The 14,874-nt window shown below is 45.0% G+C and overlaps 2 protein-coding genes across 2 annotated transcripts; both read right to left on the reverse strand.

Annotated features, from left to right (window-relative positions):
* Nucleotides 1-910: 910 nt before the first annotated feature.
* Nucleotides 911-9,099, reverse strand: znf628 (zinc finger protein 628). Its single transcript, XM_035162584.2, has 9 exons — nt 8,947-9,099; nt 7,999-8,547; nt 7,045-7,117; nt 6,023-6,955; nt 5,128-5,298; nt 4,694-5,027; nt 4,260-4,414; nt 3,441-3,683; nt 911-3,311 (listed from the first exon to the last, which is right to left on the reverse strand). The coding sequence occupies exons 2-9, from the start codon at nt 8,382-8,384 to the stop codon at nt 1,284-1,286; spliced, it is 4,323 nt and encodes a 1,440-aa protein (XP_035018475.2). The 5' UTR covers nt 8,385-8,547; nt 8,947-9,099; the 3' UTR covers nt 911-1,283.
* Nucleotides 9,100-9,820: 721 nt separating this feature from the next.
* On the reverse strand, nt 9,821-11,919 carry il11a (interleukin 11a). The gene is made up of 3 exons (XM_035162770.2): nt 11,784-11,919; nt 11,491-11,652; nt 9,821-11,386 (listed from the first exon to the last, which is right to left on the reverse strand). The coding sequence occupies exons 1-3, from the start codon at nt 11,910-11,912 to the stop codon at nt 11,207-11,209; spliced, it is 471 nt and encodes a 156-aa protein (XP_035018661.2). The 5' UTR covers nt 11,913-11,919; the 3' UTR covers nt 9,821-11,206.
* Nucleotides 11,920-14,874: the final 2,955 nt, after the last annotated feature.

Here is a 14,874-nt window from a genome sequence, read left to right on the forward strand (position 1 = left end):
CAGCGCTCCAACTACGGTGGATTATTATGGTACTACGCACACATAGATAATAGTTCTATATTTAAAATATGCCAGATTTTTGTTGGATTATGAATTATTTGTCAATAAAACTGATAGATCTGGAAGCATCTCAATGTTCATCTGAATCAGTGAAAGATGTCAGTCATTTATACCTTTACTTTATGACTCTCTTCTCAGTGGTGGTAGTTGCATGTTTCTGTTTGTAACCATACAACAGCTTGAAAAACACGACCCCCATGAAATTACTTAAAATCCACTAGATCCAGATCTACACCAACATGTTCACTCATCCATCCCAACCACCTCAAGACCCATGAATAAATTTGCAAGTAACTGACAGATCTGAATACACATCCAAATCCTCCATCTTCATTCGGATATTCTGTGGGATGCATTTGGTTTATCTTGTCTAATCTGTTAAAACAGTTAAAGTTTTGCTGCATTGCTGCATTTCCATTATCTCAGCTTGTCATTGAAGGTAGTGGCAGGTTTCGAGGCCCATTTATTATCATACAACAGCTGGAGAAAAAGAGTACCCCCCCCCACCACCACGAAGATATTTTAAATCCACTAGATCCAGATTTTCATTTGGTCCTGCATCAAAATGTATACACTGATCAACTCCAACCTCCTAAAGATGAGTTTTATCACCAGGATGCATGAATTATTCTCTGAGAAATCAAAATAATGAAAAAAGAACCACACCAAAATGTAACGACTTATTCCCAGAGCGATTTCACATCCTCCCACCAAGTTTTGTGTTAATCAGTCCAATAGTTTATGGGGAATCCTGCAAAATAACAAACAGATGGAAACATAACCTCCTTAGCGGAAGTAATAAACTCAAACTAATACGTAACCAAGTAAAAAAAGGCTCATGACAAAGAGGTAAGACAAAACAAATTTATTCATAATTACTTAGTATTAGTTATTAAGGTTGAGAAGAAAAGGCCATTTACAACATGTATTCACAAAGTTACTGACTTAATAAACAAACTGCCAATGACAGTATCATTCAAACTAATATTTGGGGGGAATATTCTGAGGACCATGAACAGCCTATTTGAATGTATAACATTTCTAATATGTGGCACCATGGTATTACAACAGAGTACTCATCTCATTGCATGTTCTCCTCTCAGTTCCATGAGAACTCAAACTGACTAAAGTGCTAACACGCTGAGCTCACAAACAAGTGAGGCATTTATTAACGCACCCATGCACGCACACACACACACACACACACAACATGCACACTGGTTTTAGTCAGAGAACTGCATCTCTTCAGAACTAGGTATAGGTCCATTTCTCATTGAGTCATCGGTGGGTGTCTGTTCTTCTGTGCTGGCAGAGTTGTGTTCCTTCATAGAATTTTCATTTGCTTCATCAGTCGCGGCCTCATATTTGACCTCACTGCTTTGTGAGATGTCCCCGTCCCTTCCTCTCTCGATTCTCCCTTCCCTCAAGCTACTGGTGCTGACCTCGATGATGACAATTTCCTCCCCATTTTCCAGCTGGAATATACCTTCCATGGCTCCTCCATCCTCAGTAACCCTACCGCTTGAAGCATTGCAACCTGCCCCATCCTCCCCCATCATTCCCCCTTCACCTTCGATCAGGGCTATCATCTGCATACCCTCCTCACTTTCCTGCTCCATTTTGGTCTCACCCCCGAGTTCAAACACCATCTCCTGCCCGTCAAGGGGCACCAGACCTTGGGTTTGTGTGCAGGAAAGCTGCAGGCTGTTTTCTTGCCCTTGGCTGTAAGTGGCACTGGAACCATTGTCCTGTGCCTCGGTGTGAAAGTGAAGGACATAAGACTCTCCCTGGCTGCTCCCCTCTCCTGTGTGTCTCGTACCATGCTTTTCTCCACCCCAGTTGTGAAGAAGTGACATCATCCCTCCCTTATCCTCCCCCTTTTCTTCATCACCTTGCCCATCTGTCTTAAACTGAAGCACAAGTGACTTTCCCTCTCCACCCATTCCCCCATCGACTGCCTCAGTTGATGCGTCCCCTTCAAACTGTAACACGTAAGACTCCCCACCCTCCTCAATGTTCAGCCCCTCCTTTGCCTGTTCTTCATTATCAAAACACAGCACAAACTGTTTCCCTGTCACGGTCTGCCTTGTCCTCATTTGCCCAACAGTGGTATGAGGTTTCTGTTCCAGCATGGCTGGGATAGGAGGAGAAACTGATGCTGTGGCTGATGTGGTGGCTGGTGTAACCACAGTAACAGCTGATGGGGGCCCTGAGGTGTCCACTGTGTGGACTACAGAGGTGGAGGATGGAAATGTTGAGATTGTAGTGCAAGATGTTGACAAAGAAACAGTGGCTACAGATGATGAAGTCTCTGTACTAGTGTTAGCAGCAGATGTCTGCGTGAAACTTTGTGTCACGTTACAGTTTGTTGCTGACAAAGCTCCACCTGTAGTTTGACTGACAGGAGCTGTTTCAGACTTCTGAAGAATAACTTTTGGTTTGCGTCCCCGTCTGCTCCGTGCTGTCCGTGTGCTTTTCCCTAATATGGGCTTAGTGAGTAGGGAGTTCGTTGACAGGGTGTGCGTTGGCGTGGCAACAGGAGTGTTTGCATTGTTATTGTTGTTGGTGATTATGATCCTGGTCTGCTGCTGTTGCTGCGATACACTTGAATACTGGGGTATCTGAGTCTGTGTTTGGTTTAGGACGGGCTGGAGTGCTTGGATTGTCTGGAGTACAGGCAGAGGCTCCGGAGCCTGTGGAGGGTTGTTTGTTGTGGGAACAAGAATCAAGCTGGACTGGCTGCCATTATTGGAGGGGCACTGCAGGAGGAGGAAGTTTTGGGGCTGGGACGGAGGTGGTGGCGGAGGAGGAGGGGGTGGAGGTGCAGGAGATGACAGAGGAATGAGCTGCAGCCCACTGACTGTCTGAATCATAAAGTAGTGCTGGGAGGTGTTGGGGGGAATATTTAGTGCTGGCTGGGACACAATCAAGCTGCTATTGTTTCCTGAGGCTTCCAGGGTGATGGGGTTGAGCAGGGTTGTGGTGGTGGTTACTCCTCCGACACTGGCTTTCACAGCCACACCGTCTTGACCTCCATCACCAAGGCCGGGCAGGGGAACGGTGCTGCCATGGGTGCGGATGTGCCTCTGCAAGTAGGAGTGCATGACAAACTCTTTGGAGCAGTACGGGCATTTGAAGTCCTTGCGTGAGGAGTGTGTGCGAAGGTGGAGCTGAAGGTTGGAGGAGTGTGTAAAGCTTTTATTGCAGTGTGTGCACTGAAAGGGTCTCTCCCCGGAATGGGTGCGTTCATGCTGCTCTCAGAGAAATAACAACAAGAGAAGAAGGAAGAGACATTAAAAGAACAGTTTGTAAGATAAGACAAATCTCTTCAATACAAACAGATGAGAGTTCACAGCTGAATCTTTAGAGGCTGCACTGACCTGTTTGAGGTTTGATGTTTGGGAGAAAGACTTTGAGCAGATGGAGCAGATATGAGGCCGCAGTCCAGTGTGCATCTGACTGTGTCGACGCAGACAGCTGGTGTTCTTGAAGGACTTGCCGCACTCCTTACACACATATGGCCTCTCACCAGTGTGCTGCCGCAAATGGTACTGGTAGTGAGAGCTCCATTTGAAAGTGAGAGGGCAGTGAGGGCACTGGAAAGCCCGCACACCGGTGTGGACCTGGGTAAAGTGTAAAGGACATTTGTTTTTTGTTTTATATTTGGAATTATGTTAGAAGATTTCAGTGTTCAAAAAGAAAGCCAAACTTTAAATAATTCAAGATTCTAAGTTATAATCACAGCACATAACCTGGACATATCTGCAGCGAATCTATGATGGGGTTACTTTAACATTTGTTAATATGAATGATATTTTGTGTGTGTGTGTGTGTGTGTGTGTGTGTGTGTGTGTGTGCGCTAATGAGCACAATTCACAAAGAATGCTTTGAAACTGAAAAAGCCTTCAGTTCTGTTTCTTCCAATAGGAACTAAATGCAGGCCATGAGTGGCAGCCAGCAAGGGGACATTAAAATACAGCCACAAGAGTGCTGTAATTGCAGAGTTTTCTTTTTTATTGCTGTTTGGATTTGTCTTTTGTAGACTGCATTCATCTGCAGGGGTGTGCACTATACTGGAGAGCCACAACCCCAGTAAAGTGGAGAAATGTGGAGTTACACTATGACTAAATCATGAAGGTCAGCTCCCAAATCATGGATCTCTCACTTGGAACTTAAGCTTGTGTGAGACTGAGTCTTACCCTCTGATGGATTGAAAGTAGTGACGACCTTTTGAAGCTCTTTCCACACTCAGTGCAGCGGTAGGGCCTTTCCCCAGTGTGATCCCTCATGTGGTACTTTAGCCCAGATGAACCTTTGAAGGCTTTTCCGCACTCTGAACAGCGGTACGGCCTCTCTGAATGACCGTGTGGGAACAGTGACACATTTGTGAAAACCAGTGTAGTAATTATCACAGTAAAAAGCAACCTCTTACGTGTTAACCTATCTTAAGGACAAAGAAACATCAACTTCCCTGGTTGCCAGAAATGTTTCACCCACTCTGATTCTGAATACAGTGTGGATGGTCTCTCATTAATAGAATTACCAGTACAGATGGAAAGTATTAAATATGAATCTCCATAGCCTTCATGTCAAAATGCAGTTTGTGTCTGTTCCGTTATCAAAATGCCTTTACCTCCAGCAGGAGTGCTCTTGCTGGCTCCTGTCTTTTTGGGGGCTTTGGCTGGTTTAGCTGGCTGTTCTTCATGCTCCTCACCGACGGTAATGATGTCGACGTGGATCTCCCTCGGGCCCTCCTGGTGCTTGTCAGCTTGGCTGGGAGAGGAAGGCAGAGGGATAGACAGGGAAAGGGACGGAGGGCACACTATCTCCGCTTCTGCCTCAGCCAGGAGACGCTGCTCAGGGGTGTGCGAGTGCTGGTGGGTGAGGAGTGAGGAGAGAAGGGGAAAGGAGCGGTCGCAGGCGGAGCAGCTGAACTGTGAGCGGGACTGTGATGAAAGTGCATGCATCTGGACAAACAAAAAGGGCACACAGAAGATAGAGGTTGTTGTGAGGATGGATAATCTGCACAACAGCGATAGTGGTGGAGTAATTACAAGTCATTCTCACCAGTGAAACGTGTCTATTGAGGCCTCCACTGGTCTTGAAGGTCTTATTGCAGTAGCCACATGACAGCCCTGCCCATGTGGTTCTGTCCTCTGGCTGAACGGTCTCAGAGCTCTGAGTCACCTCAGTGAAGCTCTGCAGCAGGTCAAACTGGGCCTGGGTGGTGCCCACATTCTGACAACAAACCAAAGGAAGTAAAACATATCAGAAACATTTCTGCAGTTTAAACGCACTAATCTTAGAGTATAGATTTTTATCCCCACCGAGGAGGTTACTTTTTCCATCCACAAGTGCTTGTCTGTTCGTTAGTTAGCTGAATTATGCAAAGAATATTGAACCCATTTCTCCCCAGGGGTGCGGAGTGACCCAAGAAAGAACCCTTTACATTATGAAGTGGATCCAGATAAATGGGGGATCCATCACTTCCTTTAACATGGCAAGATAGAGAGTCAGCCTTGGCGGAGCTGTGCATTCTCCAAGCCCACCCTCTAGTTTTATATGAATTAAGATATATTATATAGACTGATGTGTGTATTGTCACTCTGTTCCAATTCACACTTTGGCCAAATACTTTGCCTGATTTTATGATGGCTGATAATTGGTCTATTCAACTTAGAATTTCTTTATGTGTGTTGATCTTATCCACACCTGTTGCCATGTTTCTGTCTGTATTTTTCACGAATAAAGCTTGGTGGCTACATTCATGACAAAAACATAAGCTGGATAAACAGCCATCAATGGGCCCTACACAGAGGTCTGAAACCAGGCAACATAAACTCCCGGTGGCCTGATTCCCTGTCTAGATACATTAAGCCATTTCATTGTTTCCCTATATTAAAAGTTAAACTGTTTTATTTTTCTCTTCCTGCATTCATCCATTTGATCCCACTTCACTTACTGTATTGCTGTTATCTGTGACCTCTGTCAGTCCAAGGAGCACCTCTGTTGCGTGTCCATTTTCAACCACTGTGGTAGTCTCCACCACCTCCTCAAAGTCAGCCAGCAGGTGTCCAGCTCCAACAAGCCCATCCCCAACCTCCATCCCTCCCCCAGGCCCACCGTCTCCACCGGCCCCGTGCCCCTCTGGAGCCATGTGGATGGCTTGGTGCTCTTCCAGGTCCGTTTGTGTACCAAAGTTATGGTGGCAGCTGCCACAGCTGTAAATCAGGACACTGGCCCCAGTGTCAGTGCTCAGGTGAACCTCTGTCCCAATGGCCCTGGATGAACAGATCTCCTCCCCAGAGGAGGTAAGGGTGAGCTGGCGGAGCAGGGTTGAATTCTGGCTGGACGAGGTGGTTGACAGGAACACTTCTTCCATCCCCACCCCCACTCCATCCGTTCCTTCCTGGCTCACAAACCCCACCATGTCCGTCAACATGGATGACGCCATTTCCTCTGCCCCTACCACCACCTCCATATTTGCCTTCCTTGCATCCTCTCCTCTCTTTCCCTCCTTCCCTCCTGCGTTGAGGTGTGCGTGAGAGTTCTTGTGCAGAGCTAGGTTCGATGAATGTGTGAAGCTGCGTCCGCACTCACCACAGATGTATGGCCTCTCGCCTGTGTGTATCCTCATGTGCTGCCTTAGGTTGGTGGACTGAGTGAAGGATTTGTTACACACTGTGCAGGTGTAAGGCTTGAGACCAAGATGGACATTCTTGTGTCGCCGCAGACTGCTTGAGTTCTTGAAGGCCTTGGGGCAAGTGTCACAGGGATATGGGCATTCTCCAGTGTGCTGGCGCAGGTGATACTGGTAGTGAGAACTCCACTTAAAGGTCAGTGGGCAATAGGGGCACAAGAAGGTACGAACTCCAGTGTGGACACTCTGATGGACCTGGAGAAAGACAGAGACAAAGATGTAAAAATCCCTCTCGAAAGTTAAGTCTTTCCTTGTGTATAACATGACTTAGTTTGACAGTTCACCTGGAGCAGAGAGGAGCGTTTGAAGGCTTTACCACAGTCCTGACATTTGTAAGGCTTCTCCCCTGAGTGAGACCTGCAGATGAAGAGGACAGTACTATTGATTATGTACAATTATTAAATGTGTTACACATAATTAAGATACAAATAAATGGCAATAATTTCTACTGCAATATACTTTTATACATTAGCAGCAAAAAGGTATGTAATATGGATTTTAGATATTAATCTTCTGGCCTCAATTTCCTGTTAAACTGAAATTGGACAGATTATGAGTAAGGCTGAGGTGAATCCAGTATTTGTTTCAGGTATTTCTTTAAATAATATATACTGCTCACTGGCTGTTAAAGATATGCTCACATTAGACTTCTGCCTTGCCAATATTCCATCCACTTCACTTAAGTCCGAGAACCTTCAAATACAGAAGTGCTGTGTCTGGAAAATGGAAACAACCAGGCTACACACTATATAGTATCACTCCTATACACTATTTATAGTTCATGATCACTCTCCTCAATGTTCAATCACTGACCACCCTTACATCCTTTCTCAGTGTTGAATATTTAGAGGATTTGTTGAAAGATAAGTATCTGTATCTTAAGCCTTTGGCCAAATGATGGCTGCTTAAAAGATTCCACACACACTGTATCTACATGTTAATGTGTGTTACAAATGCTCCATCGATGAGGTAGCTCCCATTCAGAACACTTTTATAATATCCAATATGTGTTTGGTATAAAGTAATTTTTTTCATTACACAAATACTCCAAAAGCAGGTAACAGTATTGTCGATCAGACAGCTGGTAGTGGATCATGATGGTGGATTATTGATCGTGGCGGCATCTGATTGTGGTGGTGGTTCCTGATCGTAAGACACTTACGAGACTAATTGTGATTTGTGAATATGGGCTATACAAATAAAATGTGATTGATTGATTGAGTATTGTCAAGCTATACCGTTCGTGGTAGAGCAGAGCGGAGGAGCCCTTGAAGGCCTTGGGACAGAGGTTACAACGGTAGGGTCTCTCATTGTTGTGGCTCCGCTGGTGGTGAGTCAGCCTGGACGACCACCTGAAGCTCTTGCCACAGTCCAGACACTGAAAGGGATGCTCCGACTGCTTGGGCTGCTGGGCTGGACCTGACACAGACGACGTCACCATGTCCAGGACCACCTCTTCTCCGCCCTCCAGGACCTCCTTGTCCCCCTCCTCGAGCTCGCATCTCTCCTGCTCGTCCTCGCCGTCCTCTCCTGAGCCGAGCAGGGACGGGAAGGGAGAGAGCGAGGCGGCGGACTGGGGCGGCAGCAGTTCTGATGGGACCACTAAGGCCACTGAGTTAGCCATGAGGGTGTTCCAGAGAAAGAGTGGCGTGGGATCACTTGTGGCGCGGTGTCATGGCGTTTCCTCCTTCCACTTGTCCTGCTTTCATGTTTTCTTCTGGGTGTTTTGATGAACTCCTTCCCCGGACACAGCAGCTGTCATCCCAAGTAGGCAGCTCAGGGGAGGTCTGACATGGAGAGAGATGGAAACAAACACAAGCACTAGAACTTGGTGACTCCTCGTGAGCGTGTCCCCTTTAAATTCCTCCCCCTCCCTCCCTCCCTCCCTGCTGTCTCTCCTCTGGCTGTCAGTCTCTTTCTGCCCGTCCCCGCAGTGCGGTGCTTGCTAGCAACAAAAACACAGAGGCTAAAGCTAAGCTACACATTAAGCTCCCATACATTCAAGTGTTTGCAGGTAGCTGTGCGAGCTACAAAGCAACAACAAACAAATAGGACATTTTAACGGCGTGAACACAACCGGTTACCGGCCTGTGTTTAAAAGCTAATGTAGCCGCCGTCGATGCGGAATGGCTTCGTGTAGAAGTCGGGTGAGAACGTGCATGGGTTCGGGCCGCGGCTCCGCTCACCTCGTGTCTCCAGCTCGTCCAGAAGCGACATTGTTGATGTTGTGGAGACGCGCTGGTTCCGCAGTGCTGATCCACACAACCTTAACAATAAACACAGCGCAGACTAACAGCAGCTCTCCGCCCGATGCCGCCTCCTAAGAACGGGGACGCCGATTGGCCGCATGCTCCATTAGATGCGAGGCTCCCATTGGTCCGCAGCTTCAACAGACAGATTGACGTTTTTACAATGAATTTCAAATAATATTTCCAAAGCCATGAATTTAACGCAAAGTGCTTTTAGATGATGTATAAACACTTTGGGAGGCTCAAGAATAATTTATAAGACGTGATTCATTTTGCGTAGTGTCCATCACACGATGACTCCGGCGCACAGACTTCTGGGTAACGTAGTATCTTCAGGTGTCTGTCTTTTAGGTCCACCTATCAAAGTTTATACATGTGGTGAAGGAAGTACTGAAACTTTTTACATAATTTAGGTTAAAAGTTCAAATGAATAGACAAAAATGTACTCAAGTATTTTTTCTACTTGAGTAAAAGTGAATAATTACTTGCTTTACTAAGTACGAAGCGTAAAATAACTTGCTGACTGATGAATGTTGTAAATATTGTTTTTGCACCTCTGTCCCTCCAGAGTTCCCTTACTTGTGACTCTCTTTTTTTCCACTGCTAAAAGTTTTTTATGTAGTTTTTCCTCTATCTTGTCGAGGATTAAAGGCAGAGGGTGTCGCACCTTATTAAGCCCTATAAGGCAAATTGTGAATCCCAACTTGATTGATTGAAGTAAATATGCTATAATTTGGTGCAGGTTATGTGGAGCATGCAGAAAAAAGACACAATCAGATCCATTGTGCACATTCTTTAGAATTTATTTCACCAAGGCACATATTTCACATTGAGGCCAATCAGTGTGTGGAAGACGCAACTTGATGTTACAACAATAATTTAAACATGATGGTATAATAATAGTAAATAAGAATTGAAAACTGTATAAAAGTACAAAAGACAGGAGTCTTGCTCCGCTGCAGCACAAAATAAATAGTTCCACCAAGATACTTAAATAAATAGTCAATACTGTAACAAATACTAGAATAGGAATTAACAGAAAATTATAGTGATAAAATTGGTAAAGCAGACTACATTATATTGTAGAAAACAACATAATACACAAAGCACTGTATACAACAATTTACATTCTTGTAAATGCATGTACACCTGTACAGAACATAGTGTCACAATACATAGTATTTTAAGGCTTTGGGTGTTAAAGTAAAAAAAACTAACAAACAAACTTTTCTACCCCAAAACACATGTTCAAAATCAGCCATCTCTCTCATCCAAGAGGCTTATCCTAACAAGTTTGTGCAAAGAATCTAATCAGGTCCATCAGTGCTCAGCAACAGGGCACATTCATACAACTTTACCACAACGTGAAATATGCCTCCTCATGCAGAATGGGGAAAAAAGGCCTAAAAACTCTGCCTGTGGTAGAAGTATTGACTTCTTTTTGACTACCATCCTGACATTAACAAATTAAAACAATTTCACATGCCACCAATTGGTTCGTTAATACATGACACGTTTAACATTGTTAGACAATGACACTTTTATCATCTAAACTGTTTATTTTAAGGGCACTGTAAGTGATTAGATTGTTAAAACTTTGGCTATGCAAAACTCTTTGCTACATCTACTGGAAGAAGTATTGGCTGAAGAAATACAATTAAATTAAGTTAAGTTTAAAACAAAAGTAATGATCAGAGCTACAGGTTCAGGAAGTGCTACTGTGTTTGTCTTGAGGATCAGTGAGACACACGACAAAAAAAGATAGATGACAAAGATGCGGGCAAATAAATTCACGTTAATACAGAAATAAAGAAGAGAGTGACACATTACAACGTCAAATAAATAGAATTAAATAAATTACCAACAGTCAATAAATAAATAAATACATAAATAACATGGTCATGAACAAGGCCTTTAGGAGAATCTTTGGGGAATGGTGAAGTGATCATCATAGTTAAACCGGCTGTTTGCTTTAACGGGGGAATCTCGATGGTCGTAAATGGCTGCAGTGTAGCGCATCCTCATTGGCTCTGGTAGAAAGACACATTCTTCAACACTCATGTCACTGGTTGACGTTTTGGCCTCTTGAGGGACGCTGTTGACTGCAGTGCGCACTGACATGGTCCTTTTTCCCCTTTTGGCTGAGGAAGGACTCCATGTATCCTCATGGCTCTGCAGCCAAGTAGTTCTCGGATCATCATTGGACTGCAGTAACTTTGGGCTTGAGGCTGATGAACGCTCTATACGCCCAATCACAGAAGAGCTTGAAGTGTTGGAGGAGCTCGTGGCTGGACTGCAGCACATCGAACTGATAGGGGAGGTGAGGGGGGAGAGAGGGGGTCGCTGGAGTCAGCCTCGGTGCTTCAACTCTCAGCATCTGTGGACAAGAAGACAGGCATGATTAATTTATCGCAGGGGAATTTAAAAGCGAGAGCAAGCTCCTCCAAACTTTCTTTAACATTGCGTCATAGGGCTCTTTACCTGGCGGTGCAGCTGGTTGATGAGAGATTTCATTTCTCTGATCATCTCCACCAGCTTGGGCACAGCAGGGTGATGGTGCTTCTTTGAAACCTTGTTCAGCCACTCAAAGTGGTGCTCGTACAGCTTCAGGTCAGCGTGCAGCTGAGAGAGTGTGGGCTTCAGCTGGAAACAACACAGACATACTTTAGAGACTTAGCAAGGGTGTGGCAAGATGTTTGGAGAGAAACAGACCAGCAGCTCTTCCTTCAGACACACGCACACACACACACACACACACATTATCGGGGCATTACCTCAAGATTGTTGAGGTCATTGGCTGATCTGTTGCTCATTTCTGGCAGAGACCTGAACCTGTGGGGCTCCACTTCTGAGTCAAACGCATGCTCCCTCTGAAAGAGAAAACGAGACACAGAGCAGCTCATTAGTAATTTGCAGCAGCACAATTTAACTCATCCTGAGACAAGTCACGGCAGCATGAGGAAAGTATTAGTGTGGCACCTCGATTGGATTGGATTGGACTGTTTTCTGTGCTTAGAGACAGTAGCTTTCCCTGCTGGGAGTGTGGTTGATCGGGTCAGTGTGAGTTCACCCACATTCAGCCTCCCCAAATGTCAACAATAAGAGAAAATGACCTGAACCCACAGGATGTTTTCTACAGGGAGCGAGGATAACAACATATGCAGTGACTAAGAAAGCTCCAAGTGGGACAGACAACACAGGACTGTAGGGAAACTCCAGGGTCACAGCTATAAAAAGATGGAATGACGCAGTGCTGCTGCCCAGATTGAGTTGTGCCGTAAACTACGTCCAGACAGTAGAAGTAGGCCCCGTCGTGGCCAGCAGGGGGGGATAAACAACCTGAGAGTCCAGGGCTATGTAATTCTACTTCACTTAGGCAGTTAGGCTCATCGGTCGTACAATTTGGCTTTAAAGATGTTTGCCTGATTCACTAATGAGTGGAGATAAACAGAGATGCCGATGACCGATGGGCATGCGTCATTTCCAACCAGCAGAGGAACAAAACAACATCAGGATGGTGACGAGTGCTGAGAAATGATTTGTATAAACAGGTCGTGTGTGCTTAATGCTTCCTTAACCTGTTGTGCTGTTTTTCCTTGCTCCACAGTTGTTTGTGCTGATGTTTTTAGAGATGAATGTGTTGCTTTGTCTCTCATGTCGCTCCATCAGCCTTTCGTAAGAGCTCACTTATGTTTGTGGTCAAATGTTTTGTCTCTGTTGCCTTTGTCCTCTTCCATCCCTTGCTTCTTCTCCCCTGCTCCCCTCTCTCTCTCTCTCTCTCTCTCTCTCTCTCTCTCTCTCTCTCTCTCTCTCTCTCTGTCACACACCAGGTGCACAAGCACATGCAACATCACATGCACGAGTGCACGCATGCACACACATACACCACTGGCTTGTCATCTCTCTGATCTCTTCATCTCTTGTGGTTTCTGCTCCATCTTTCTCAGCCTTTAATTCTCCCTCTTATCCTCCCTTTTCTTGCTCTCTCCATCGCAGATTATGACCTCACCTGACAGAAGTCAGCATCCAGCTTCTTTCTTCCTGAATGCAAATACTGGAATGTGATAAATCTTTTTTTGATTTTTATCAAGTCACTTTGCTGTGGTGACCGAAAGCAAAACACTAAACACTGCACCTACACAACCGTGGCTATTTACAGAACCCTCAGTGCGCACACACACTCGGCCACAAAAATGCATACACACAAACGTATGGAGACACATTTGCACTCATACAGTATGCATGCAAATACACACAGACTCACTCACACAGATACACAGGCGCTTCGGAAAACTTATATAGACCCATGTGTAAACACAAACGCACTTTTCTTCCTTTAAAGCATCAGTTTCGTAGCTTTTTTGCAGGGACTTTCCATGGATCCCCATCCTATTTATCTTTCCAAACTCTGTCCTCCTTTTAGTGAAATTCCACACAATAAGGAAAAATGAATTGGAAATGAATCTTCCACATTACTGAACACTGTCTGCTTCTGTCCCCAACACCCTTAGTTAAAGCTGGTTCATCATATCTGGACCCCAGGTTAGACGACTGCTACACAACGAGCTGTGGCATTGTTATAAAACACTTTCTGAACAGTATCTGCTTGTTAAAACTAGAGAGAGTATGCGGCTATATTTAATTTGATTTAATCCCCTGAACAAATGAGATAAAAGATTTGCATATAACAAGAATAGAATCCAGATCAGTCATGTGTAGCCAGAGATCCGGAGATATGATCCTGCTTTTTCTTTCACCTGTCAAAACAGTGTTGATATACAATCACCAGCTGGAGCCAAATCTTGGCTGAGTTCTCAAATCTGATTTTCTTATACCCAATCGCCTGTCCACAAATTAAGATTTCAGTCCAGAATTGTCCGCACGGTACATGAAAGTGATTCACATTTCATAGGAAAAGAAACTACTTCAACACTCTCCACACTGCCGCAGTCTACCAACAGAACAAAAACATGTTTCTATGTAAACAGGCATGTCGTACACTCTGCTGTCACTTTGCAGATGACATGCTCAGAAGTTCAGCCTTAGTTGAATATAGATACATGTATGTAATTGTACGTTTGTATTCATTGGAGATATTGAACTGATTCCTAGAACTTTGTTTTAACCATGTCATGTCTCAACCATCACTTTAAATTGGTGTTAATTCTACTTAATTCCGTGAGTCTTGATTGGCCAATCTTCATGCTACTGCCGTCAGTCAGGTGACCGAACAGACCAGGAGGTTGCTGAGTCAGACTTCCCCTCCCTTTGGAGTCCAGTGTGGATTAAAAGTGAGATCACTCTGTCAAAATCAGCCCTGGGGCTTTTGCTGCCCTGATCCAAGCATGCAGATGGACTCCTGCCACTGTGTCATTAATGAAAGCAGCTTAAGTCTGACTGAAGTCCTGAGCAAACCTTGTGTAATTTAGCAAAACAGAGTTTCCACTACATTGCATGATGCAAAGTTAAAGTAGTTTGGGGGTTAACTAAACTGCAAAGTAGCATCACCACCAAAATCCAATTAGGGAGAGATCTGTCATGGCAGGCTGTGGTGCCATGACCAGCATCCTCTCCCGCCCTCACATTAACAATTCAATTAGCACAGAATGACCTGTGGGCCTCATTAGTCTCTCGACCAATCGGATGCTGAGGCTGGTTATCATTAGGACAGCATCATCTTCACTTACCAGCAGTTCCTGGGTGAGCTTCATTAGGTTTTTGGTCTGATTGGACAGCTTATCCATGTCAGTGGGCCGCCGATGTGGTGCTGGAAAGGCAGACGTAAACACAGGCAGCTGGGCCAATAGCAGCGAGAAGAGGAGAGATGAGGAGGAGTCGAGCAGCACTGTAGGAGCAGAGCAAAAC

Source organism: Hippoglossus stenolepis, chromosome 8 (assembly GCF_022539355.2).
Source record: "Hippoglossus stenolepis isolate QCI-W04-F060 chromosome 8, HSTE1.2, whole genome shotgun sequence".
NCBI lineage: Eukaryota > Metazoa > Chordata > Actinopteri > Pleuronectiformes > Pleuronectidae > Hippoglossus > Hippoglossus stenolepis.